The sequence below is a fragment of the Lissotriton vulgaris genome, chromosome 7 (assembly GCF_964263255.1).
Source record: "Lissotriton vulgaris chromosome 7, aLisVul1.2, whole genome shotgun sequence".
NCBI classification, from domain to species: Eukaryota; Metazoa; Chordata; class Amphibia; order Caudata; family Salamandridae; genus Lissotriton; species Lissotriton vulgaris.
Genome location: NC_141695.1, coordinates 206,742,013 through 206,766,874, shown reverse-complemented (window position 1 = coordinate 206,766,874; position 24,862 = coordinate 206,742,013). Strand labels below are relative to the sequence as shown.

The 24,862-nt window shown below is 47.3% G+C and overlaps 1 protein-coding gene across 1 annotated transcript in view; it reads left to right on the top strand.

Annotated features, from left to right (window-relative positions):
• Window positions 1–24,862, top strand: part of ATP4A (ATPase H+/K+ transporting subunit alpha) — a 93,322-nt gene that overhangs the window by 64,270 nt on the left and 4,190 nt on the right. Inside the window, exons 16-21 of the mRNA XM_086929960.1 lie at window positions 4,943–5,111; window positions 6,384–6,538; window positions 7,259–7,382; window positions 20,188–20,333; window positions 20,612–20,745; window positions 21,018–21,119. Coding sequence (XP_086786086.1) covers window positions 4,943–5,111; window positions 6,384–6,538; window positions 7,259–7,382; window positions 20,188–20,333; window positions 20,612–20,745; window positions 21,018–21,119 — 830 coding nt within the window. The remainder of the gene's footprint in view (window positions 1–4,942; window positions 5,112–6,383; window positions 6,539–7,258; window positions 7,383–20,187; window positions 20,334–20,611; window positions 20,746–21,017; window positions 21,120–24,862) is intronic.

The window sequence follows — 24,862 nt, the reverse complement described above, 5'->3', positions numbered from 1 at the left end:
AGATACTAAAACCAGTGATGATTTAAGAGCTACAATGACAAAAAGAGTGAAAGAATATGAACTAGGAATCAGAAAAAGGAAACAAAATAATTTCCATAGAGATGAGCAAGACTACATGTCAGGAAGAATTCTGACGTTTGCTCGTAAATTTGATGCCACCAGAAAACGCTTGGCACAAGGGGCTGCTGGACCAAGCAACGCGGAAACTTCGGAATCCGAAGCTGAAATTTCTGATGAAGAGCGAACAGGGGCACAAGGGAGCAAAGACAAAACCATGGATGCACAGAATGAAAATACTTTTATCGACGAGTGTCAGGTAATAAAAGAAACGAGACAGAGGCCGCAACAACCAAACCATCCCCCAGTGCAAAATCAAAGAGGAAAACAAGGAGGGGCAAGACGGGGAAATGCCGCTACCGCCTTGCCAAGAGTAACGAGAAGTGCCTCCAGACGCACGAAATGGTAAAAGATCAAACCATCATCAATCTTTCCTCAAGAATACTAACTAAGGATGAGGAAAACGTACTCAAGAAAGCCTTAAGCTTCTGTTCTTCCAATGATTTCAATTTGGTCGACACAAAGATCGACTTTTTCAGATACATTAGGAAGCTGAAATTCCAGAAAATCTTTGCTATGCATCCCAATACCCATACAAATGTGGATAACCACTCTGCAAATGAACTTGCGGACAGTGTAACCCTCACTCAATTTTTGGAGACAGCAAACAACACAGCTTTGACAATAACAGACACTCAAAGAGATGATACACAAACTCCAAACAGTGCGAGCAAACAATTCAGAGACCCAAGCAATATGAGAAAGAAATCAAAGAAACTTCCTAAAACACAATATGATGTGATTGACGTCTTCAGTGATGCAGTCCTGTTGGACCTTGAAAGACTGGCAAAAGAAAAATTAAATGTGAAAAATTCAAATATAACTCGGAAAGAATGGGAAGCGATAAAATCTTTGCGCAATGATGATTCCATTGAGATTAAACCCTCTGATAAGGGTGGAAACATTGTGATTTTTACCAAAGGAAATTATCAGGAGGAGGCCCTGAGACAGCTAAGAGACACGGACTGTTACAGTATAATCAACAGGGCAGAATACAATAAGAGTATTACGGACTTCCACAAACTATAGGCAGTCTGGAAAGACCAAGGAATGCTCAACATGGACAAACTGCTATATCTACAATGTGAATAACCTATTCTTCCCACGTTCTACCACCTGCCAAAGGTCCACAAGAACCCAAAGAGACCCCCAGGGCGACCAATCGTCTCAGCAATTGGCAGCTTACTGGAAAACGCATCCAGATTCATCGATGGATACATTGCACCGATTGTAAAGGAGCTTCCCTCCTATGTGAGGGACACACAGGACTTTCTGCGATTGATTGACAGTATTGCTTGGGAACCAGGTTTCCTACTGATAACTCTTGACGTTGTAAACCTTTATACCTGCATTGCCCACGAGAATGATATTGCGGCAGCGAAGTGGTTCCTAGATAAGAAACATGACCAATACCGGGACCACAATGAAATGTTGATACAAATGATGAGATTTTGTTTGTATAACAATATATTTTTGTTCGCAGGACAGCTGTACAGGCAGGTTAGAGGAACATCTATGGGCTTGTGCTTCTCTCCCAGCTATGCGAATTTATTCGTTGGCTGGTGGGAGAAGCACGAGGCTTGGGGGGAGGCCAACGACCAGTGGACAGACAACATTCTTCTATGGACAAGATACATAGATGATCTGTTTGTGGTGTGGCGCGGTAGTAGAACCTCGGCTGAGGAATATATTGCCGCGCTCAACAACAACATCTGGAATCTCAAATGCACGAGTACAATGAGTGACACCAGTGTCTACTACTTAGATCTGGAGGTTTATGTAAATAAGGGGAAAATACAAACCCGACTATATAGAAAACCTACGGCGGGGAACGCTGTTTTACATGCAGCAGGTCAGCACCCCAAATGCCTAACTGGGAGCATCCCTTATGGCCAATTCCTCCGCCTGAAAAAGAAACTGCTCGGATGAGGAGGAGTACGTTCAGGCTAAGGAGGAAGCCAAAAGAAGATTCCAGGTCAGAGGGTACTCTCATAATGTACTAAACAGTGCTGAAGAGAAATCCAACAAAATCCCAAGAGAACAGCTATTGGTAGCGAAACAGGTGTCAAAGCAAGAGGAAATTCCCAGAATGATCACCACGTTTAACGTGAAGTCAGGAAGGATAATGCACATATTCCAAAAAAACTGGCATATCCTTAACACGGACCACGTAATCAGGAAGGTCCTTCCAGAGAGACCTGTAATAACTTACAAACGGAGTCAGTCTCTGGCAGACTATCTTGTCCATAGTCACTATGTGTCCGAAAAGAAGAAGTCTGTACAAATCTCCAAGTCGAAAGGATTTTTTCCCTGTCGAGCCTGCAAGGCCTGTAAAAATAGCAAAATAACAAAAACATACCCAGGTAGAACCGATGAAAATGAGCCTGAAAAAAACATAAAAAAATTACTCAACTGCAATTCTGAGTACACTATCTACTGCTTCCTATGCCCGTGTGGGAAACGCTACATAGGCAGCACAATTAAGCCTACTAAGATGCGAATTCTCGAACATATGCGGGCAATTGCGAACAAAGACAAGTCGTACCCTGTGGCACGACACTTCGCAGAATTCCACAAAAGCAACAGGGACCTGCTTAGCTTTTATTGTATCGATCAAGTGGAACGTACTGAAAGGGGTGGCGATAGAGAGAAATTACTGCGTACTCTTGAGTCCAAATACATCATCGGGCTAAAGACTATGGTTCCCTGGGGACTTAACAACAATGAAGAAATGTGGGTACACCTGTAGATGCAATTGGGTATGGAATAACAACTGATAGTACCCCATCCCACGTCCAGGTTCTTGCTTTGGCTACATTCTCTGAACTGTATCCGACAATCAAACATAGCCTTGAGTGCCCATTCAGGGCTTAATAGACCGCCTATAATCTATGGTTATACCTTTGCCCATCCAGGGCGGAACTGTATAGGACAAGGCTCAGGCTACGATGGAAAAATGGACATATATTCAAAGAATATGTTAATATAAATTCCGTAGCCTGTAAACTAGAATAATGCTTGAAAAAAACTCTCAGCACGCATGCATTTTGATAAAAAAGAGTAACTTGTTGCACAAATGTTTTTAAATTGCACTAGAGCACTTTATTATAACACAACGCCATGTTGATGAAATGAATGTAATTGCGAATTTGCACACTAAAAGATGGCCGCTGCTATTTTTCCATTATAATGATAACAGTCATTTATGTTTATGATGCAAATACGAAATGTGGCTTTAAATGGCGCTGTGTAGTTACGCACAGGTGAACACTGACGAAGCCTTTTGGCGAAACGCGTCTGTTGTGGGGGTAGGGGCCTGAATTAAATATTCACAAATCCATGGTATCGTGTGCTGGTCGTTTGTCTAGCCGAGTGGAGTGGACTGTTCCTGAATATATATATATATATATATATATATATATATATATATATATATATGCAAATGTAGCGGCGTTCCTTTCGTGCACTCGGATAAGGATCACTCAGCAAACTCCAGGGTTACCAAGAAAAAGATTTATTGCTTCATAAATCTCACCGTGACGCGTTTCGCACTCCACAGAGTGCTTGGTGTGATCAAGCACTCTGTGGAGTGCGAAACGCGTCACGGTGAGATTTATGAAGCAATAAATCTTTTTCTTGGTAACCCTGGAGTTTGCTGAGTGATCCTTATCCGAGTGCACGAAAGGAACGCCGCTACATTTGCATATTGATCCCGGCTGCTCCGCCGGTTCGAGCCACACCCACGAAGGCGAGGGGTTGCAGCAGGAGCGCTGTCAAAGTGGAATATATATATATATATATATATATAATTTCTATGGCAAAATGAAACCCCTCATTTTGTTCCTTTTCAAATTAAATGTATTAAGTGTTACCACTTTATTCCAATCAAGATGACTTCAGGTGTGCCATACTTTTGTCATAAGTAAGACTGTTAGCGCTGTAGTTGTTCTTTAGAACACTCTGGGACATTCTGTCATTGGGCTATATCTGGCTGATATTTGGGCTACATTTGGTTTTTTATGTCTCTGGTGGCCATCTTTCGGCTACATTGGGCTACATTTGGGCTCTAACATATATATAGCCCAATGTAGCCCAATATATATTTTTTCAAAGTTAATTTTCGTAAAAACCACTGGAGCATATATCTTGAGACATAGCAAAGGCACATCGGGGTACCAGTCCCTACAATTTTGCCAAGTTTGGTGGAAATCCATTCAGCCGTTCGGGCTAAAAGTGAGGTCGACCGCCCTATGGAAATTAACGTGGGGAAAACACGTTTTGGGACCCCCCTTTTATCTCGGCCCCCGCTTGATGAATCCCCCCCAAACTTTCAAGGAAGGACCGGAGCTCCGCGAGGCACATTTGAGGAAATTTTCAGGCAGATTCGTCAACTGGCACCAAAGTTATTCACAATAGAATTTTGAGATTTTGCATTGAAAAAAATCCTAACTATAACTACCTACTGGCGACCGCCAGTAGGATATATATATATACATATACATATATATATATATATATATACATATACATATATCCATATATATATATATACATACAAACATACATGAGGTTGCATCTAAACAGACCAGCACTGATCCATATTGCTTCCTACAAGCTATCCTATCCAAGATAGGCCAGCTTCTAGAATGCTCTCCAGATTCTGTCCTATCCTATGGAAGATTGATCTTGAGCAATGCTCATTCTGCTGCCCATGGAAATGATGAATATTGTATTGAAGCCAGTGTTTCCTTGGTCATTGTGTATTTTGCCTCCAACATTGTCATGCAACTTCATCTGCTGAGGCCATCTTTCTGAATATTTTTAGGGTTCCATCGTTGCTGTGACCGGGGACGGCGTGAATGACTCTCCAGCCCTGAAGAAGGCAGACATTGGTGTAGCCATGGGCATCGCAGGCTCTGACGCAGCTAAGAACGCGGCTGACATGATCCTCTTGGATGACAATTTTGCTTCAATTGTTACTGGGGTGGAGCAAGGTCAGTTCAGTTACCTGTCAACATACAGGGTGTTGATACCTGAAGAGGGGTTCCCCTTTTTGAGTTATTTGTAAACTGCAATGGTTGCCAATAAGTGGTTCACCACATTTCAAATTGTGATATGGAACATAAAACACATTACTGTTGATTTCTAGCAGTTAGCGTGATGGGTACCAAGGTGAGCATCTTATTTTGTGCATGTTATGAAGACACGGTTAGCATGACAAATCCTTGAGGATTGTGTCCTCATCTAGAATCTTCTGAACATTATGTTGTTGGGGTGCTGTAGTCTTAGATGTAGTTCCTGAAAATCACAAAGGTGGGGTGCCGTAGCCTTATGTTAAATGTATTGTGCTTCCAGAGGTAAAGGGATTTAGAGTCACATACTCTCATATATGCCATGAGGGGGGTGATTTCATCCTTTGTTGGTGTTCTGAAGATCTGGTGCCTCTGCCTCACAGTTACATACCAGGTGGGTGTGTGCAGACTTGGCAGGGGCATGATAGGCATCATGCATGGATGATTCAATGTCCTATACATTATGTGGGTTGTGCAGTGATGGACCCATCAGACAGAGTGTGGGAGTTGTAGTATCAGACGCGCCTTTGAGTGGTGTGTGGGTGGTTCTAGCCTCAGTTGGAGTACGTTTTTCACGAAAGGCAGGGGTCTTAGCTTCACATGAAGCCTCTTGTAAGTCATGAGTGTGGGTTGTTTTAGTCTCCAGTTGAGTCACATACATAATATGGGTGGGTGCTGATCCTTCAGCTGGAGTCACTTGCACATCATGATAGGTGGATGCTGCTGCTTCGAATGAAGTCACATGAGACTACATTCGAACTGCAGCATCCACCTATCATTAGGTTAGTGCAATGTTGTAGAGTCACATTGGGTTTTATGTGCATATGGAGTCAATGTTGTAGCCTCAGACAGAGGCTCATGTACATCATGAGAGGCAGATGGTGTGTGCTGTCATGCACACAAGGTAAGTGTGATGCAGTACATGATAATAGCCGAATGCCAGTTTCAGGTGAAACCTTGTTATATGACCTTGATGTTTTGAGGCTTTGACCTTGCTTACAGTGGTTATCTGTAGTCGTTTTCTAAATGACAGCTAGTGAGTTATAGGTCGGGTGGGTGGAGGTAGTGAGTTCCACATGTCTATTGCAGTGACTTGTCTAAAGGATCTGGAGCCAGAGTGGGTTTCTTGTATGTAACTTTGTGAAGGAGTCTTTTCTAAATCTGTATTGCTCTAATATTTAATATCTGCAACAGGACGACTGATTTTTGATAACTTGAAGAAGTCCATTGCCTACACACTGACCAAGAACATCCCCGAGCTGGCGCCATACTTGATCTACATCACTGCGAGTGTCCCTCTCCCTCTGGGCTGCATCACGATCCTCTTCATTGAGTTGGCCACTGATATTGTAAGTATATCCAGAAGCAAGCAGCTGATGGCATACAAGGACCCCCTATAATTCCAATCCACCTACTTCCTGCCCTAAATTTGAAATACAGATCCTCTATGGTCTATTTTATTCCACTTTCTTTCTCAGCACAATTGCACTGAACGTTTAAATATTTTACGTTTTGGTCTTCACCCCTTATACTGGCGGGTGCTCAGTTCACACTGTGATCTTGGCTACCTCTGGTATATCATATTTGGGTTTTTAAATAGACATACATACCGAGTAATGTCCATTTCATACAGTTCCGTGCTCTACATACCTGAATGTGAGGTTCTTGTGGCATTCTTCTGTCCTTTAGAATCCTCATTTTTGCGTTTAGTTCATCAAAATGGATTTCAATAGATGCCGGATGCACTCGCATAGATATTGAAATGTGTCATTTGTTTGAAGTGGCCGGTAGAACAGGAAGGAGACCAGGACAGCTCTTGTGGAAGTCACAATACTGTGGCTGTCGTACTGTCTAAACTCTCAACATACATAACTATAAGCTTGGGATGAAGGGTGAATCCTCAGATTGGCTCTAGCTTCCCAAGCATAGTCTCCACCACTGCTCACCTGTATTTGCTATTCTACTGATATTGAGAAGATTACACAACAGAAGCACATGACCTAAAGTAATATTGCAAGGTCCAGTTCAAGCAGCTTCAAGTAACCAGTATCAATGTCACATCCTTGCAGTTCCCATCGGTGTCCCTGGCTTACGAGAAAGCAGAGAGCGACATCATGCACCTCAAGCCACGAAACCCACGCAGAGACCGTCTGGTGAACGAGGCCCTGGCTGTCTACTCCTACTTCCAGATTGGTATGTATGCCTGCAGACGACAGGGAGAACAGTGGCACCGAACATAGGTGATCTTGCAAATATGGAAATCGGAAGATTCCCAGATACGCCAGTCCTCCTGAAAGGTCAAGAGAGCGACATGTTGCATGAGCCTGACATGTGACTAACTCGCATGGAAGCTTCCATTGCAACCCATGAAGTGGACAGAGAAAAGGGGTTCTTTGGTTGCTTAAAAGCATGGACTGGTGTAGATGCAAAGATGACCAAGGGTGTCCAGCCCACAAGCATTTGTATGACTACAAAGAGAGGTAACAGGACAAGCATGGGGGCAACAGGACAAGCATGGGGGCAGCAGGACAAGCCATGGAGCCGGGGTTACATAGCATTGGTCTGGTAACATCACAGTTTATAACAGTAACATGCAAACCTGAAATTACAACAGCCATAAACTGCCTTGGAGCAGCTAGTGCTGTAGCAGCTCAGCTCACAATAGTTGCAGCTACACTGGCATAGTTTCCGAGAAAGAAAAGGTAGTGGTGGTCCCTAAAAGGGAATAACCGCACATTCAAACATTTTAACTGTAAAAAAGATGTCAGCAATATGCGTGACACATATATGCGTTGCTATATTGGCAACCGGGTGCTACGTCAGCTTCAAACACCTACTACCTAGAGGTGTTACCATGCACATTTAACAAGTAACATGCATATAACAAGACACAAAAAAGAGAAGCTTTTGCAGCACAACCATTAAACCTAATTTGTTCAAAATAATCCAACTGAACTGATTGGTGTTCCCTCATCGCCTTCATTGTGCAGAGACCCGAAATTACATTATGGATTTATTCTAATATATGACCAATAATGTTCTCGGTTGTTGAAACAAATTAGGTTTATGGATGTGCTGCAATAGCTTCTCTTTTTTAGTATACAGACCTCTAAGATGTGCAGGCACATTTCATAAAGTCCACATGCTCAACATTGCTAGTAGTGAGAAAGCTTCCCTTTCCTCCTGAGTGTAACACACTGTATTTGGGGACCGTTTGTTAGTGACTGAGAAACTCCGCATTAGGCAGTGTTGCGGGGGATTGCTAGTTAGTAAAACCCCTTGCAGCTAATGTGCAGTCAATGGATTAGGCTCTGGTGCTGGGGATTGTTAGTGAGATAAGTCAGTGCCTTTGAGGTTCCCTGCCTATGAGCTGTGAAGGCACTCCGCATTAGGCTCTGGTGCGGGGGATTGCTAGTTAGTCAAATCCCTTGCAGCTGATGTGCACGGTCACTGCATTCGGCTCTTCTGCTGGGGATTGCTAGTTAGTAAAAAATATAAATTGTGACTCTGAGGAGCGCAGACACTCTGCATTAGGCTCTGGTGCTGGGGATTGTTAGTGAGATAAGTCACTGCCTTTGAGGTTCCCTGCCTATGAGCTGTGAAGGCACTGTGCATTGGGCTCTGGTGTTAGTGCCGACACATTGGCTTAGTCTCAAGTGCTGGAGATGGTTAGTGAGATAAGCTCTTGCCTCTGAGGTGTGCAGACACTCTGCATTAGCCTCTGACACTTGGGATTGTTCGTGAGATAAGCCCCGGCTTTGAGGTGTACAGACACTCTGCATTAGGCTCTGACACTTGGGATTGTTCGTGAGATAAGCCCCGGCTTTGAGGTGTACAGACACTCTGCATTAGGCTCTGACACTTGGGATTGTTCGTGAGATAAGCCCCGGCTTTGAGGTGTGCAGTCTCTGCATTAGACTGCTGCTTTGGGGATAGTTAGTGAGATAAGTCCCTGCCTCTGAAGTGTGCTGACACACTGCATTAGGCTGTGGTGCTGCGGATGGGTTGCTGGTGAAATAAGCTCCTGCCTCTGATCTGTACAGTCTCTGCATTAGACTGCTGCTTTGGGGATAGTTAGTGAGATAAATCCCTGCCTCTGAAGTGTGCTGACACACTGCATTAGGCTGTGGTGCTGCGGATGGGTTGCTGGTGAAATAAGCTCCTGCCTCTGATCTGTACAGTCTCTGCATTAGACTGCTGCTTTGGGGATAGTTAGTGAGATAAGTCCCTGCCTCTGAAGTGTGCTGACACACTGCATTAGGCTGTGGTGCTGCGGATGGGTTGCTAGTGAAATAAGCTCCTGCCTCTGATCTGTACAGTCTCTGCATTAGACTGCTGCTTTGGGGATAGTTAGTGAGAAAAGTCCCTGCCTCTGAAGTGTGCTGACACACTGCATTAGGCTGTGGTGCTGCGGATGGGTTGCTAGTGAAATAAGCTCCTGCCTCTGATCTGTACAGTCTCTGCATTAGACTGCTGCTTTGGGGATAGTTAGTGAGAACAGTCCCTGCCTCTGAAGTGTGCTGACACACTGCATTAGGCTGTGGTGCTGCGGATGGGTTGCTGGTGAAATAAGCTCCTGCCTCTGATCTGTACAGTCTCTGCATTAGACTGCTGCTTTGGGGATAGTTAGTGAGATAAGTCCCTGCCTCTGAAGTGTGCAGGCACACTGCATTAAGCTATCGTGCTGTGGATGGATTGTTAGTGAGAGAAACCCCCTGCCTCTAAATGGTGCAGGCACACTGCTTTAGATTTTTGTGGTAGATGGTTGGTTAGTGAGAAACCACATGCCTCTGAGGTGCGCTGGCACACTGCATTAGGCTCTGCTACTGGAAAATCTTAGGCAGTGGAACCCCTAGCCTCTGCGATGTGTACGCGCAAAACAGTAGGCTGTCGTCCTGTGGATGTGTTTTGAGGTGGAGAAACCTCCCGTCTCTGAGTAGGGGTAGTCGTAACTTGCGTAATTTGCTGTGGTGTAATTCTGTGAAATTATAGCAAAATTCTGTGAGATTACGTGGAATTATGTGAGGAGTGTAACCCAGTCCTTAGCACTATATTATTAATGCAAAATGCACCCTCACACCCAAACAGGGCTCAAGGATGCATTTTGCGCACAGAAAACAGCACTGAATGTAACAGAACACGAATAGCAGCAGCCAGTAGCTGCTCCCATTTGCTACGTTTGTTGTTCCTATGCTCCAGCAGAAGGGGGTTTGTGCAAAATTACTTATAATTGCAGGAGTAAGAGTTTCATTTTCAGAAATGTCACATCAAAAATGTAACGCAAAATTATTCTGATTACTCTGGCATAATTAAAATTTCACTAAGGCCTACCTCTGAGGTGTGAAAACACTCCACATTAGGCTTTGGTGCCGGGGCTGTGTTTTTAGTGAGCTAATCCCCTGCCTCTGAGGTGTGAGGCACACTGCATTATGCTCTGCTACTGGAAATCATTAGTGAGAGAAAGCTACAAACTGAGGTGCACAGGCACACTGCATTAGGCATTGGTGCTAGAGATAGTCTATTAGTGTGATAAATCCCATTCCTGTGAGGTGAGCAGGTGCACAGCATTCGACTTTGGTGCTATGGATAGTTGGTTTGTGTGACAAACCCCCTGCCTGTGAGGTGTGCAGGTGCACAGCATTAGACTTTGGGGCTACAGATAGTTTGTCAGTGTGATAAGCCCTGTCTGTGATGCGTTCAGTTGCACTGCATTAGGCTTTGATCCTCGGTGTGGTTTGATGGTGAGCAAAACCCCCTGTCTGTGAGGTGTACAGGTGCACTGTATTAATGTTTGGTACTAGAGATGGTCTGTTAGTGAGAATCCTTCCACCTCTGAGGTACGCAGGCATCAGACTTTGGTGCTACAGATGGTTTGTTAGTGAGAATCCTTCCACCTCTGAGGTACGCAGGCATCAGACTTTGGTGCTACAGATGGTTTGTTAGTGAGAATCCTTCCACGTCGGAGGTGCGCAGGCATCAGACTTTGGTGCTACAGATGGTCTGTTAGTGAGAATCCTTCCACCTCTGAGGTGCGCAGGCATCAGACTTTGGTGCTACAGATGGTCCGTTAGTGAGAATCCTTCCACGTCGGAGGTGCGCAGGCATCAGACTTTGGTGCTACAGATGGTTTGTTAGTGAGAATCCTTCCACGTCGGAGGTGCGCAGGCATCAGACTTTGGTGCTACAGATGGTCTGTTAGTGAGAATCCTTCCACGTCGGAGGTGCGCAGGCATCAGACTTTGGTGCTACAGATGGTTTGTTAGTGAGAATCCTTCCACGTCGGAGGTGCGCAGGCGCATTGCATTAGGCTTTGGTGCTATAGTTTGTTAGGGAGAATATTTCCACCTCTGAGGTGCGCAGGCATCAGACTTTGGTGCTACAGATGGTTTGTTAGTGAGAATCCTTCCACCTCTGAGGTACGCAGGCATCAGACTTTGGTGCTACAGATGGTTTGTTAGTGAGAATCCTTCCACGTCGGAGGTGCGCAGGCATCAGACTTTGGTGCTACAGATGGTTTGTTAGTGAGAATCCTTCCACGTCGGAGGTGCGCAGGCGCATTGCATTAGGCTTTGGTGCTATAGTTTGTTAGGGAGAATATTTCCACCTCTGAGGTGCGCAGGCATCAGACTTTGGTGCTACAGATGGTTTGTTAGTGAGAATCCTTCCACCTCTGAGGTACGCAGGCATCAGACTTTGGTGCTACAGATGGTTTGTTAGTGAGAATCCTTCCACGTCGGAGGTGCGCAGGCATCAGACTTTGGTGCTACAGATGGTCTGTTAGTGAGAATCCTTCCACCTCTGAGGTGCGCAGGCATCAGACTTTGGTGCTACAGATGGTCTGTTAGTGAGAATCCTTCCACGTCGGAGGTGCGCAGGCATCAGACTTTGGTGCTACAGATGGTTTGTTAGTGAGAATCCTTCCACGTCGGAGGTGCGCAGGCGCATTGCATTAGGCTTTGGTGCTATAGTTTGTTAGGGAGAATATTTCCACCTCTGAGGTGCGCAGGCATCAGACTTTGGTGCTACAGATGGTTTGTTAGTGAGAATCCTTCCACGTCGGAGGTGCGCAGGCGCATTGCATTAGGCTTTGGTGCTATAGTTTGTTAGGGAGAATATTTCCACCTCTGAGGTGCACAGAAACACTGCATTAGACATTGGTGCTATAGTTTGTTAGTGTAATACACCCCCTGCCTGTGAGGTGCGCAGACACACTGCATTACACTTTGGTGCTACAGATGGTTTGTGAGTCAGAATCCTGCCACGTCGGAGTTGCGCAGACACACTGCATTACACTTTGGTGCTACAAATGGTTTGTTAGTGAGAATCCTTCCACGTCGGAGGTGCGCAGGCATCAGACTTTGGTGCTACAGATGGTTTGTTAGTGAGAATCCTTCCACGTCGGAGGTGCGCAGGCATCAGACTTTGGTGCTACAGATGGTTTGTTAGTGAGAATCCTTCCACGTCGGAGGTGCGCAGGCATCAGACTTTGGTGCTACAGATGGTTTGTTAGTGAGAATCCTTCCACGTCGGAGGTGCGCAGGCGCACTGCATTAGGCTTCGGATCTATAGTTTGTGAGTGTTATAAACCCCGTCTGTGAGGGGCACACCCGCACTGAAGTATGCTTTGGTGCAGGCGGTGGCTTGTGAGTGAGATTGCATTAGGCTGCAGTGCAGGATAGCTACAGTATATTAGAAGACGTGATTTTGAGCGTGTTGCTGGTCTTAAGGTGCTTGAGAAAATTATCTCAGAAAGAGTTCATCAAAATTGAACAGATGGACGAGTTATGGTGAGCCGGGTTCAGGATGAGGGGTGCAAGAAAAGCAGATTCTGGGAGAAGGCTGTCAGAGGGCAGAATACAAAAATAAAATGGCTCAAAACAGGGGGAGTAGACCAACAGCAGCATGGCAGGACAGGTGATCGGTGCGGATTAATACAAATTGGCTCCCATTTGTGAACCACGTACTTACAAAAGTCCCACACGTTTGCAAATCAGGGCAGGTTTGAACGTGTTAAAGCACGCTGTATAAGTGTTCTGAAAGATATGGGAGGCTGCATACATTTGTGCTTGCTTAGGCAATGGTGTGGTGTTAGAGAAAAATGAACATAAAAACATAGAAGGCAGTTCATACACTGATGTGTGAGCCCAGCCCTTCGGTGACTTCCATGGAGCCTGCTAGGCCAGTCCGACCCTGTTTAGGAAGGTGCATCAAGGTGTACGCTGGTCTGAAGACGTACAACCTCATAAGTGCCCAGAAGGTCAAAACTTGAAATACAATGTTGTAAGGCAGGTACCTTTAGTAACATTACAAACGAACAACCTACAGCAGAAAGACTCCTGACTTTCTTGCAGCAAGGAAGTGTAGGAGAGGTGTTTGAGGCAGCTGATGGTGAGCATTGAGCACAAGTTCCACATATGACAGCGAGTCTACTTGCAGGAAATCTGGACTTGCAGGGTGGGCAGCAAAGCATCGTGCATGCTGGTGCTGGTGGTGAGCTGCCTTTGGACTTGGCTTTACCCCGGCAGTGGCAAACAAGCATGCCGCTTGATCCCTCAGCTAAGAAAATAGCAATAACATGTTTCACTCTTGAATGAGATGCGTGACCTGCTCTATCTGGTCCTGGTTGAGTGAAAGTGAGCAGTGGGAGCCAAGCACATGTGACTTATGCCTGGGCTATCGAACAAGTTACTTACCTTCGGTAACAATATATCTGTAAGAAACAGTAGTTAGTATTAGATTCCTTACCTTAGTATTAGATTCCTTACCTTAGAATATCCCCAGGCGTCAGACTGGATCTGGAAATTTTTGCATAGCAGTACCCTTGCGCGTCGGTAGGCGTCGTCTGCAGCTCCGTGTCCGTCGTCAGAGTCGTGGGCGCCGTGATGACGTTGTCGGAGTACTTAGACGCCGCCTCCGCGTGCTGACGTCAGTTCTTAGACACAGCTTTTCAGCGCCAAAAACGCAGAGCCATGTCAAAAACCAACACTGGTGCCATTGAAAATAGGGCTCTGAAAGGGGATGACCTTAACCCTAGATATCGGTTCGCAGAACGGGGAGGATAGGTGCGGCGGTAAGGAATCTAATACTAACTACTGTTTCTTACAGATATATCGTTACCGAAGGTAAGTAACTTGTTGATCTGAAAGAAACAGGTTAGTATTAGGTTCCTTACCTTAGAATAGATACCCCAGCAATACCAACCCCGGTGGTGGGTCTGCGAACCAATAATCACACCAGAAAGTCCTGGAGGACGGAACGGCCACAGAAGCCATCCCTCCGGACTTGGCTGTCCAGGCAGTAGTGTCTTGCGAACGTGTGCAGCGAGGCCCACGTAGCTGCCTGACAAATGTCCTGCAAGGGGACTCGCCGACCCAGGGCAGTGGTAGCCGCCGTGACCCGAGTGGAATGGTCCCTCAGCCCAATAGGAGGCTCCTTCCTTGCCAAGGAGTAACAAGCCTTGATACACAAGACAACCCACCGAGAGATGGTCCACTTGTGTACCGCCCATCCCTTCTTACTGCCCACATAACCAACAAAGAGTTGGTCATCCACCCGGAACTGGTGTGTGCGATCCAAAAAGAATGAGAGCACATGTTTTGGGTCCAGACGGTGGAGCTGCTCGTCCTCCTTTGAGGGATGCGGAGGCGGAAAGAAGGTGGGAAAGGTGATTGACTGCCCGATGTGGAAGGCCATGAGAACCTTGGGCAGGAAAGAGGGTCTTGTCCGCAACACAACCTTGTCCGGATGGACAGAAAGGAAAGGAGGTTTAGAGGTAAGAGCCTGGAGCTCACTCACTCTCCTGGCAGAGGTGATGGCAACCAGGAAAGCAGTCTTCAAAGTAAGAAGGCAGGTAGGACAGTTGTGAAGTGGCTCAAAGGGAGCGCACATCAGATAAGTAAGAACCCGGTTCAAGTCCCACTGAGGCATCACAAAGGGAACAGGTGGAAACGTGTGGGTGTTGCCTTTCAGAAAGCGATTTACAATAGGGGACTTGAACAAAGATGGTTGATCAGGCAGCCTCAGAAAGGCCGAAAGGGCAGAAAGGTAGCCCTTGATAGTGCCCAGAGCAGAGCCCTGCCGGGCCAGAGAAAGAAGGAAGAGAAGAACCTCAGAAAGAGGGGCAGAGAGAGGATCCACAGCCTTTGCTGTGCACCATGCCACAAATCTGTTCCACCTGCAGGCGTATACCGACTTAGTGGAGGGACGCCTGGCTGCCAGAATGACATCACAAACTTCAGGAGGCAAGTCAAATGGCCTCAACTGTCGCAGCTCAATCTCCAAGCATGGAGGTGGAGACTGGACAGGTTCGGGTGGAGGACCATCCCCTGCTGCTGTGACAGAAGGTCCTCCTGAAGAGGCAGATGAACCGTGGGACCGACTGACATACTGAGTAGCTCGGGATACCAGTACCTTCGTGCCCAATCCGGAGCCACAGGGATGACTTGGGCCCGGTCGCGTTTTATCTCCTTCAGCACTCTGGCAACTCCACTCGCGACGAAAAGCGTCTCCGAGCGAGTGCCACCTTGGAAATTCCAACGCGCAGAACTGATGACATTGCGCGTTCTCTTCGGTGGCTAATAGATTTAACCAAGGCTCTCCCCACTGCTGAAAGAGGCCTTGGGCCACATCCAAGTTCAGACGCCATTCGTGATCCATCATGCACCAGCAGCTCAGTTTGTCCGCCCTGGCGTTCAGAGAACCTGCCAGGTGTTGAACCACCAGGGTCACGCCCTGATGTTCCAGCCACTGCCAGAGGCGCAGAGCCTCCTGGCAGAGGGTCCACGACCCCACCCCGCCCTGTTTGTTGCAGTACCACATGGCGGTGGTGTTGTCCGTGAACACTTGCACTATACTCCCCTGGACAGAGAGGAGGAATGCCTTCAGAGCTAGACGAATCGCCCGCAGCTCCAAAAGTTTGATATGGAGCCGGGACTCCGGCAGAGACCAGAGGCCTCTGATCACCGCCTCTCCCATGTGGCCTCCCCAGCCCTGGAGGGACGCGTCCGTCACAACTACGTGCTCCGGTTGGAGAAGGGAGAGGGATCTGCCGCTGACCCAATCGTGGTCCGTGAACCACCACTGCAGCTGTCTCGCAGTGCCTTCCGAGATCAGGACATGGTCGGACAGGTTGCCCTGATGCTGGGCCCACTGAAACTTCAGGTCCCACTGCAGAGCCCGCATCTGCCAACGGGCGTGATGCACCAGAAGGATGCAGGAAGCCATCAGCCCCAGAAGCTGCAGCGTCAACCTGATCGAGACTCGGGATAAAGGCTGAAAGATCGGAATCAGAGCCTGTATATCCCAAACCCGCTGTTCAGGGGGGTAAATCCGAAACTGCGCCGAGTCGAGAACTGCTCCGATGAAAAAGGAGCTTCGGAGAGGGGCACAGGTGTGACTTCGGCACATTGATGGAGAACCCCAGCTGGTGCAGGAGGTCTGCCATCATCTGGAGGTGGCTGACGACTGTCTGGGCCGAGCCCACCTTCAACAACCAGTCGTCGAGGTAGGGGAAGACTGAAACCCCTAACCTGCGCAGATGAGCTGCGACCACCGCCATCACTTTCGTGAACACCCGTGGGGCGCTGGTAAGGCCGAAGGGGAGCACGGTAAACTGAAAGTGCTCGTGGCCTACCGTGAACCGCAGGTAGCGCCGGTGGGCCGGCAGGTAGGTAGGTAGGGGATGTGGAAATAAGTGTCCTGCAAGTACAACGCTACCATCCAGTCTCCTGGGTCCAGGGCAGCTAAGACCTGAGCCAGTGTCAGCATCTTGAACTTCTTCTTCCGGAGGAAGCCGTTGACGTTCCGTAGATCCAAGATAGGGCATAGGCCCCCTTTCCCCTTCTTGGGTACCAGAAAGTAGTGGGAGTAGCAACCACACATTACTTCTGGCCCAGGAACTCGCTCGATGGCCCCCTTGGCTAAGAGGGCCGCAACTTCCTCCTGCAGAAGCCGCAGATGATCCCCCGATACGTGGTGGTATTGCGGTGGCATGGCTTGAGGGGTCGTCTCAAAGGGGAGGGAGTAGCCCCTTAGGACGATTTGCAGCACCCACCTCTCCGATGTGACAGCGCGCCAGTGGGAGTGGTGATGGCGAACCCTGCCCCCCACTGGCGTCACATGGGCCTGAAAGCACGGACTAGGAGAGGTTTGAGGCGAATGCTGTGGGGGAAGGTGTGAGCTGGCCTCGCCGTTGTCCCCGACCGCCTCCACAGCGATTTCCACGGCCGCCACCGCGTTGGATGTTAGCCTGCGGTGGGGGGCTGGCAGCACGTGTGGGGGCGCCCCTTCCTTGGCCACGAAAGGAGCGAAAGGCACCCGTTTGCTGGCGCGTAGCCGAGAGGCCCAAGGACTTGGCCGTAGCCCTGGAGTCCTTAAAGCGTTTAAGCGCATAGTCTGCCTTGTCGCCAAAGAGGCGACGGCCATCAAACGGCATGTCCATGAGAGTATTCTGGACATCCGTTGAAAAGTTGGCGGACCTCAACCAGGCGTGGCGACGAATCGCCACCGTCGTAGCCATCGCTCTGCCCAGTGAGTCGGTGGTATCCAGCCCACACCGCATGGAGAAACGTGCCGCATCTCGACCCTCCGCAAGGGCTTGGGCGAGTTTAGCCTTGACCTCCGCCGGGCATTGTGGCAGCACGTCCACGACCGTGTCCCATAGGGAGTGGGTGTAACGGCCCAAGAGGCATGCGGTGTTGGAAGTCCCAAACTAAGGGAGGAGAATATTTTCTTTCCATAATTCTCATACCTCTTGGATTCCCGATCAGGCGGAGCCGACGGGAATGCGGTCTGGGAATTAGAGTCCTGGATGACCACGCTCTCAGGGGTGGGGTGGGTGGACAGGAAACAAGGGTCGCCCGGGGCAGGGCAGTGGCGACTGGCCACGTTCCTATCTTAAGGCTGGCCTGTAGCGGGCCTGGACCAAGTGCCCAAAAGAACGTCAGTCAAGGCCTCATTAAACGGCAGCAGAGGCTCTGTTGAGCTTGACTGCGGTTTAAGGACCTCAGTGAGGAGGTTAGTCCTCACGGCCGCGACGGGGAGATCAAGGCCCAAGGCCTTGGCTGCCCGCGTCAACACCACACTGAAGGTTGCCCCCTCCTCCGTAGCCACGGTAGGGGGTGAGACAAAACCAGTGTCTGGCGAAGTGTCCAGACCACTGGCATCCCCAAGTCCACCTGTCCAGTCCTCCTGGGACTGACACTCACGTGTCAGAGGGTCCTCAGACCCCTCCCAATACTCATCACCCATCTCCTGATAATCAGGGTTGTCAAAGGACGGGGCCGGTTCATTGAAGTAGAACTCCCCAAGGGGCGTCCAGAGCGGCGCCGCTCAGACGCCGGAACCGGGTCGAAGGAGGTATGGGGGACAGCGCCGCCGGAGGTGACACCTGTGGAACCGGCGCCGGTGAGGTAGTCAGGTCGACCGGCGACGATCCGGATCCAGAAGCGGATCCTGTGGGGCCCTGTGGCGCCGAAGCACCCGACCCGCTAGGGCCCCCAGACGGGTCTGCCAGGCCCGAAGGCGCCGCGGAGCCCGTCGGAGGAGAGAGGGACCTCATGGCCATGAGGAAGCGCTCGATCTCCTCCGGAGTCGCTTGCTGCCCAGGGACCGGAGGGTATGGGGCAGGTCGCGACGCCCGCGACTCCGACCGAGCCGCGTGGGAGGTGTCACTCTAACGCCCGGCCGCATCGCACGAGCGTCGGGGGGAGTCGGAAGAGCGATGACGTCTCTTCGACTTCTTGTGGTTACCTGACGACGACTTCAACCCGGATGAGTGATGTCGACTCCCGGAGCTATGATGGCTCCGCCCCCGCGACCCGTCCCTCGACCTCCGTCTGGACCGGGACCTCTCACGGCTTGGGGCCGACTGCCGGAGCGCAAGCCACTTGCGGGACCCCTCCCGCCTAGCCTTCGAGGTTAAGGCCCGACAGTCTGAGCAGGTCTAGTCGTCATGATCGCCGCCGAGACAGTGGAGGCACCGACATCAGTCGGTCGCAGTCCCCACAAGGCTTAAAACCTAGCATCCCTATCGGCACTGACCGAGTCGAAGCTTCAAGAAATGATCAAAAAGATCTCAAAAAAGTTAATGCAGAACTTCTCGAGCAACAAATAAGTTTATCCCAAAAAACAAACTCCTCACTTCTAATGAAGTCTCTCAAACAGAAACAAAATCGATCTACAAAATGAGTTTGCTGACTTTTTTTTCCTGTGCTCCTCAGACTAATCCTCATCTGTTCGTGAACATATAAAACCCCACTTATTTCACCTGCTTTCGACCTTTCCACCCACCCCCTATAGCAATTCAACGGTTATATGGAAAAAATACAGTAGAACATTTACCACCTTCTCCATTCATCTATGCCTTTGGGGGTCTAAAGTTCATACTGGCCTCCAAGTTATGTGTAGGGAACACATCCTTTTAGCCATTTTGTCCCTATACTATAGACATGTATATTGTGTTGAAATACCGTGTGATTATGTTAAAAAAATGCTTGAATAAATGTATTCTCCTTTTAAAAATAAGTAAAAATGTAGAGGGAGCCAGAAGAAGTTCAGTCAATATCCCTTAAGGGTACCACAGTGGTTTTCCATCAGCCGTGTTGTGGCCAAGAGCCACTGTTCACCCCACTAATCTCAAAATTGCCTAAACTAGTGATGACGCTGATTGCCGTGATAAGTATTTTTTCTCTTTTTCCCACAAAAATAACAGCTTTCAAATATCTTAGCTACTGATTTGGTTTCAGAGCACAAATATTTGAATTACAGATCCAAGAGATACATGGTACCTCGTGACAGGAGTGTTGGGTGCTAGACTGATAACACTAAGGGGGGGCAGGAGCGATTGTTCTAAAGGTGTGATCTTATTAATGTTTGTGGTGTACCCGAATGTACCTCTCCCACTCTTCATCAGAACAACTATAAATATCTCCTTGCAATGGTTGCAAGATTCGTTGAAAAAGGTTCCTGTAATGACCATGTGTGTTTCCGTTTCTCTCAGGTGTCATCCAATCTTTTGCTGGCTTCGCAGACTATTTTACCGTCATGGCCCAAGAGGGATGGTACCCAGAGTACTGTTTGGGGCTTCGAGCACAATGGGAAAACACAAAATTACAGGACCTGGAAGACAGCTATGGCCAGGAATGGGTGAGCAAATCTCCGTATATCATGTCTCGGATCCTGGAAACCAGGCACGGCCCCAGGAGAAACAGCCTAGAAATGGGGGTTCATTGTTTATGTATGATGGACCAATAATCACTGCGTAGATATTGTTTAGATGCTAATACCAGGATAACATTCTAGGCATTATCCAGGACTTAAGCATTTGTAAATCCTTTGAGGTATTATAAGATTGACGTCAACACCATTTCCTCCTATACTGCGTTCGATATGAGATTGATCATGTTCTGCGATGTCTCTTTCAGACCTTCAGCCAGCGTCTCTACCAGCAGTATACCTGCTACACTGTCTTCTTCATCAGTATTGAGATGTGCCAGATTTCTGATGTACTCATTCGCAAGACTCGGCGTATCTCTGTCTTCACACAGGGGTTCTTCAGGTATTGGTGCCATTCATGGCTGAATTATTATTCTCTCTCCTCTGAAGGACATGCACAGCTACCTAGCACACCCTCTGAGCATTTCTGAAGAACTTTGCTTCCTGTGAAATTGTCCATTAGCAGTTAAGCAAAGCAACCCCTTTCAATCCCAATGCACTCTGCTGTTTAAACTGTAATTTGGTAAGCAGTCTTTCAACCCGGTTGGTGAATGTAGATCCCATGTTTCTTAGCACTGGTCCAAATGCTCACGCCTTCTCTTTACTCTCTTTCAGAAACAAAGTGCTGGTGATAGCCATTATTTTCCAGATCCTCCTCGGCAACTTCCTATGTTACTGCCCTGGGATGCCAAATATTTTCAACTTCATGCCCATCCGGTGAGTATTATAGCAGTCCCCAAACTTTGCCACTTGCAGGCAGCCACTACCTTGCAAGTCAGATATTAGCCTGTTAACCTTTGAGCTCATCTGCAGCTTAACAGCTTCTCGGTTTATTTTAAATTGCTCCTGGTAAACACTACACAGTAATAGCTGATATTTGGGTTCAAGGCAGCTATTGGGAAGGTGGATTAAGATACCATGAGATGATGAGGTCATCAGATTTGTACCCTAGACATGGGTCTACAGAAGTAATCAAGTGAACAATCTCTTCATGCTACTGCCGCCTGTTGGAACTGGGTAGTGCTGCACCCTGTGCCTTCCATTCTAGCAGGATGCAGACAGAGCTGCCCAGCTCTGACAAAAGAAACCTGAAACACAAGAGTAGGGGCAGTACATATATAGCAGGTGGATGTCAGGTCTGTTTACCTGCAGCCAGCACAGCTCAGGTATGCACAGAAGCCTGAAACACAAGGGCAGACCAGTATATGTATAGCAACCAAACATGAGGTCTGGTTATCTGGCCGCGAATAGGACCCTCTCGATTTCCATGTGCATGGTGTGGCACAGCACAGGCCTGGGCTCCCATGGGCCAGTGTACAGTTCTCTACCAAAAACGAGAACACGCTCCTAAAGCATGCGTGTTTAGACCACCTTAGATCAAGCTTGTTACGTAGGGATCTCTGTTGCTATCTCATCTGCCATTATGTCTGCCTATCATTAATAGGTGTTCTACCATGATCTCAACGCCATGCACCTCGATCGTCCCTTTTCCGTGCCCAGTTCCCCTAACCTTCACTCCAACCCTCACCATTGTGTTTACAATCATACTTTCCTTCCCCATTACCCTAATCCATCCATTATCATACGTCTAAACCGTCCAATCATTTCCAATTATAAAGCATAGGATCACCCCGTGGGAGATCTTGGTGCTTAAAGCCAGATGTTTGTTAACCAATGCTCATTTTATAGATCTCACTAAAAAGTATGAGTTACGTGATCAGGATTTGAACACCTGAACATGAGGTCAACCCCAGATTTCTGCAGAGAAAGTATATGCCCCCTTAACCACCTATCTTTACCATGACCTCAAACCTTTCCTTTACCCATACCCTACACTGCTCCCCTATCATTTCCCTAACCTTAAATCTTTCCCTAATATTGGCTCTAATCTATTGTTTACTCTTAATTGAACCTTTCCAAAATACTACACCTATCCCTTCTCTTTATCTATTTCAGTCGAGGTCCATGCAGCAAAATGTAAAGCTGCTCAATATCACCCCATGAGTACAAAAGGAAGTGTGACCACTAATAATTAGACAAAACCTCCAAATAGGACAATAACAGATATGTTCCATCACTCTTTTGAGGTATCTTATCTTGCAAAATTAGAAACAATAACCCTTGGCATAGCCAATAGATTTGGGAGACAGCCTTTCGGCTTTGCCAACGCTTGTTTTCTTATGGTTTTTGAAAAACTTTAGTTTGGGGGGAAAACAGGGAGGGAGGGGCACCTATATAAAAAAAAAGTAAAAGCTGAAATATTTCGGGTTTGAAAAAACACACTGCCATAGTAGACCTGGTACTTAAGGGAACTGCATGGTGTGTCAGTTTATGAAACCAACTGGATCCATGAGGCTCACCGAACAAGTTCTCCTATTTTTTAGCTAGACTGAATAGGGGTTTGGCACTTTTAATGTCACATTTCATATTAACACTTTAGATTTAGAGGTTTAAGAGCACAGAAAGCTAAAAAATTATTAGCAACGTATGCAAATTCCGTTGAGTTCTTTCTTGCAATATTCATTTAGTCATGAACTTTATAAACACTACTACCATTTCGGTTTTATGGGAGCCCAGATTAGTCCAGGTATCTAACCAGATACGCAAATGAGTGATGTGAGCTCTTGCAGGTGCACAGTGTGGTAGGGTGGAGCCTGTGGCTAACATTCTGTGTATAACATACATAAAATATGTGTAGAATATTATTGGTTAAAGCATGTTAAATCCTTACCAAAGTTAAACGGTATCATTAAATCATCAGCAATTAATAATGTTTTAGAGTCAATTTGTTGAAATTAAGAACGAATCACCACTGCCAGTTTCCCCCAAAATATTAACTGCTACAGATAGTTAGATTAAGCTCTAATCAATAATTGAGAACACAGGAGGCAGGTTATCATAAAAATTGCCTGCCATGCTCCTTTTTTACCCCTTATGTGCTTATTTGCCCCGACCTGCTTTTCACTATGTATAACACATTCATTGCTGGTTTACTATTGCAACGCCTAGTTTTACTGCAGAAAAAGCAGTGCTTGTATATTGCTTACAAGTGAAATAACAAAATACAAATAGTAACACTCTGCATCTCAAAACAGTACTGATCAGTGCAAAAAGAAACAGTGCAGGAGCCAAAGGAAGTTGGACATGCTGTGGGCTGCTGTGGGAGGTGAAGGTATCGGTCTAGTACTGATGTGTTAGAAGGTTTCCATTGACAGTACAGTCGCCCAAGAGATTGCTGTGATGCATGATCAGATGTGCATTTGTCTCGTGCTTACTCCTTGCTCAAAATCGATAAAAAGAGGTTAGCTATATAAATGCAATTACAATACAATATAAAATAAAGAAACGGTCAAATAGCAGGGGTGAAATATGCTGCATATTACTACCTTGGTGCAAATTAAATATACACACCAAAATTTACTTATATTGCCGGATACCTATAGAACACAATTTTCTCTTAAATCAGCAACATCACAATCAACAAAATGGCAACTATGACCTGGACAGACGACACTCTCGCTAGTTTCAGCATACTCATCCTTAATCCACCAAAGACCCTCTACCATTGGAACTGCCCACCACAGCTGAAACAGCATCTCAGGAGAGGAGCAGGCTTCTGTCTCATCCAAGCAACGGTGCGAGCAGACCAACAACTTGCTGAAAGCCATAAAGAACCTCAACAATTAGAGCGGTGCATGAGCCCACGCCATGGCTCTCCTCACGAGCAATCAGACAGCGGGAGCCTGACTACAGGCAAGCTAGTAGACAGAGGAACCCAGGCAGCCGAAACGCCACTGCAAGCAAATGGAGCGCAAATGGAGAACAAGCCAAGAAACCAGAAGTAAAGACATCTTTAAATCAGTCCTAAGACGGTACGACCAGCAGATACGGAACACTAACCGCACAGTTCTAGCAGTTCGCATGGACACCAGCACTAATAGCAGCAAGGAAATGTAAGCCATCACCAAAGGCTTCACTACACCTCCTGCCACCACTAGCAATATCACCCGCTTGCAAGACCTTTGCAACAAGCACTTGGAATTCTTCTGTTAAAAAAAAAAAATCACTTCAATATACAGCAAACAGCAACTTAGACCCTCAACTGGACCCAGTCAGTCACAATTCAGTTTTCCATCACACCTGATGAAGGAACCCTGACATCGTGGACTGCCATCAGCACTGTCAAAATAGCTGCCACCATGAAGGCTATCTACTTGGCGGCTCCATCCGGCCTTCACGCCACCACACCTTCACCAAAGGACCATTGAAACTCTGACACCTATCAACGCCTCCATCAACTCTGCCACATTCCATAACATCTGGAAACATGCTACCGCTTTCCAACTACAGACCCATCTCCCTCCCGAAATAACTGACAAAGGTCTTAGAGAAACTAATTAAACAATGCCTAATCGGCCTCCAACTCCTTGATCCAATGCAGTCCAGATTCAGACCTTCAT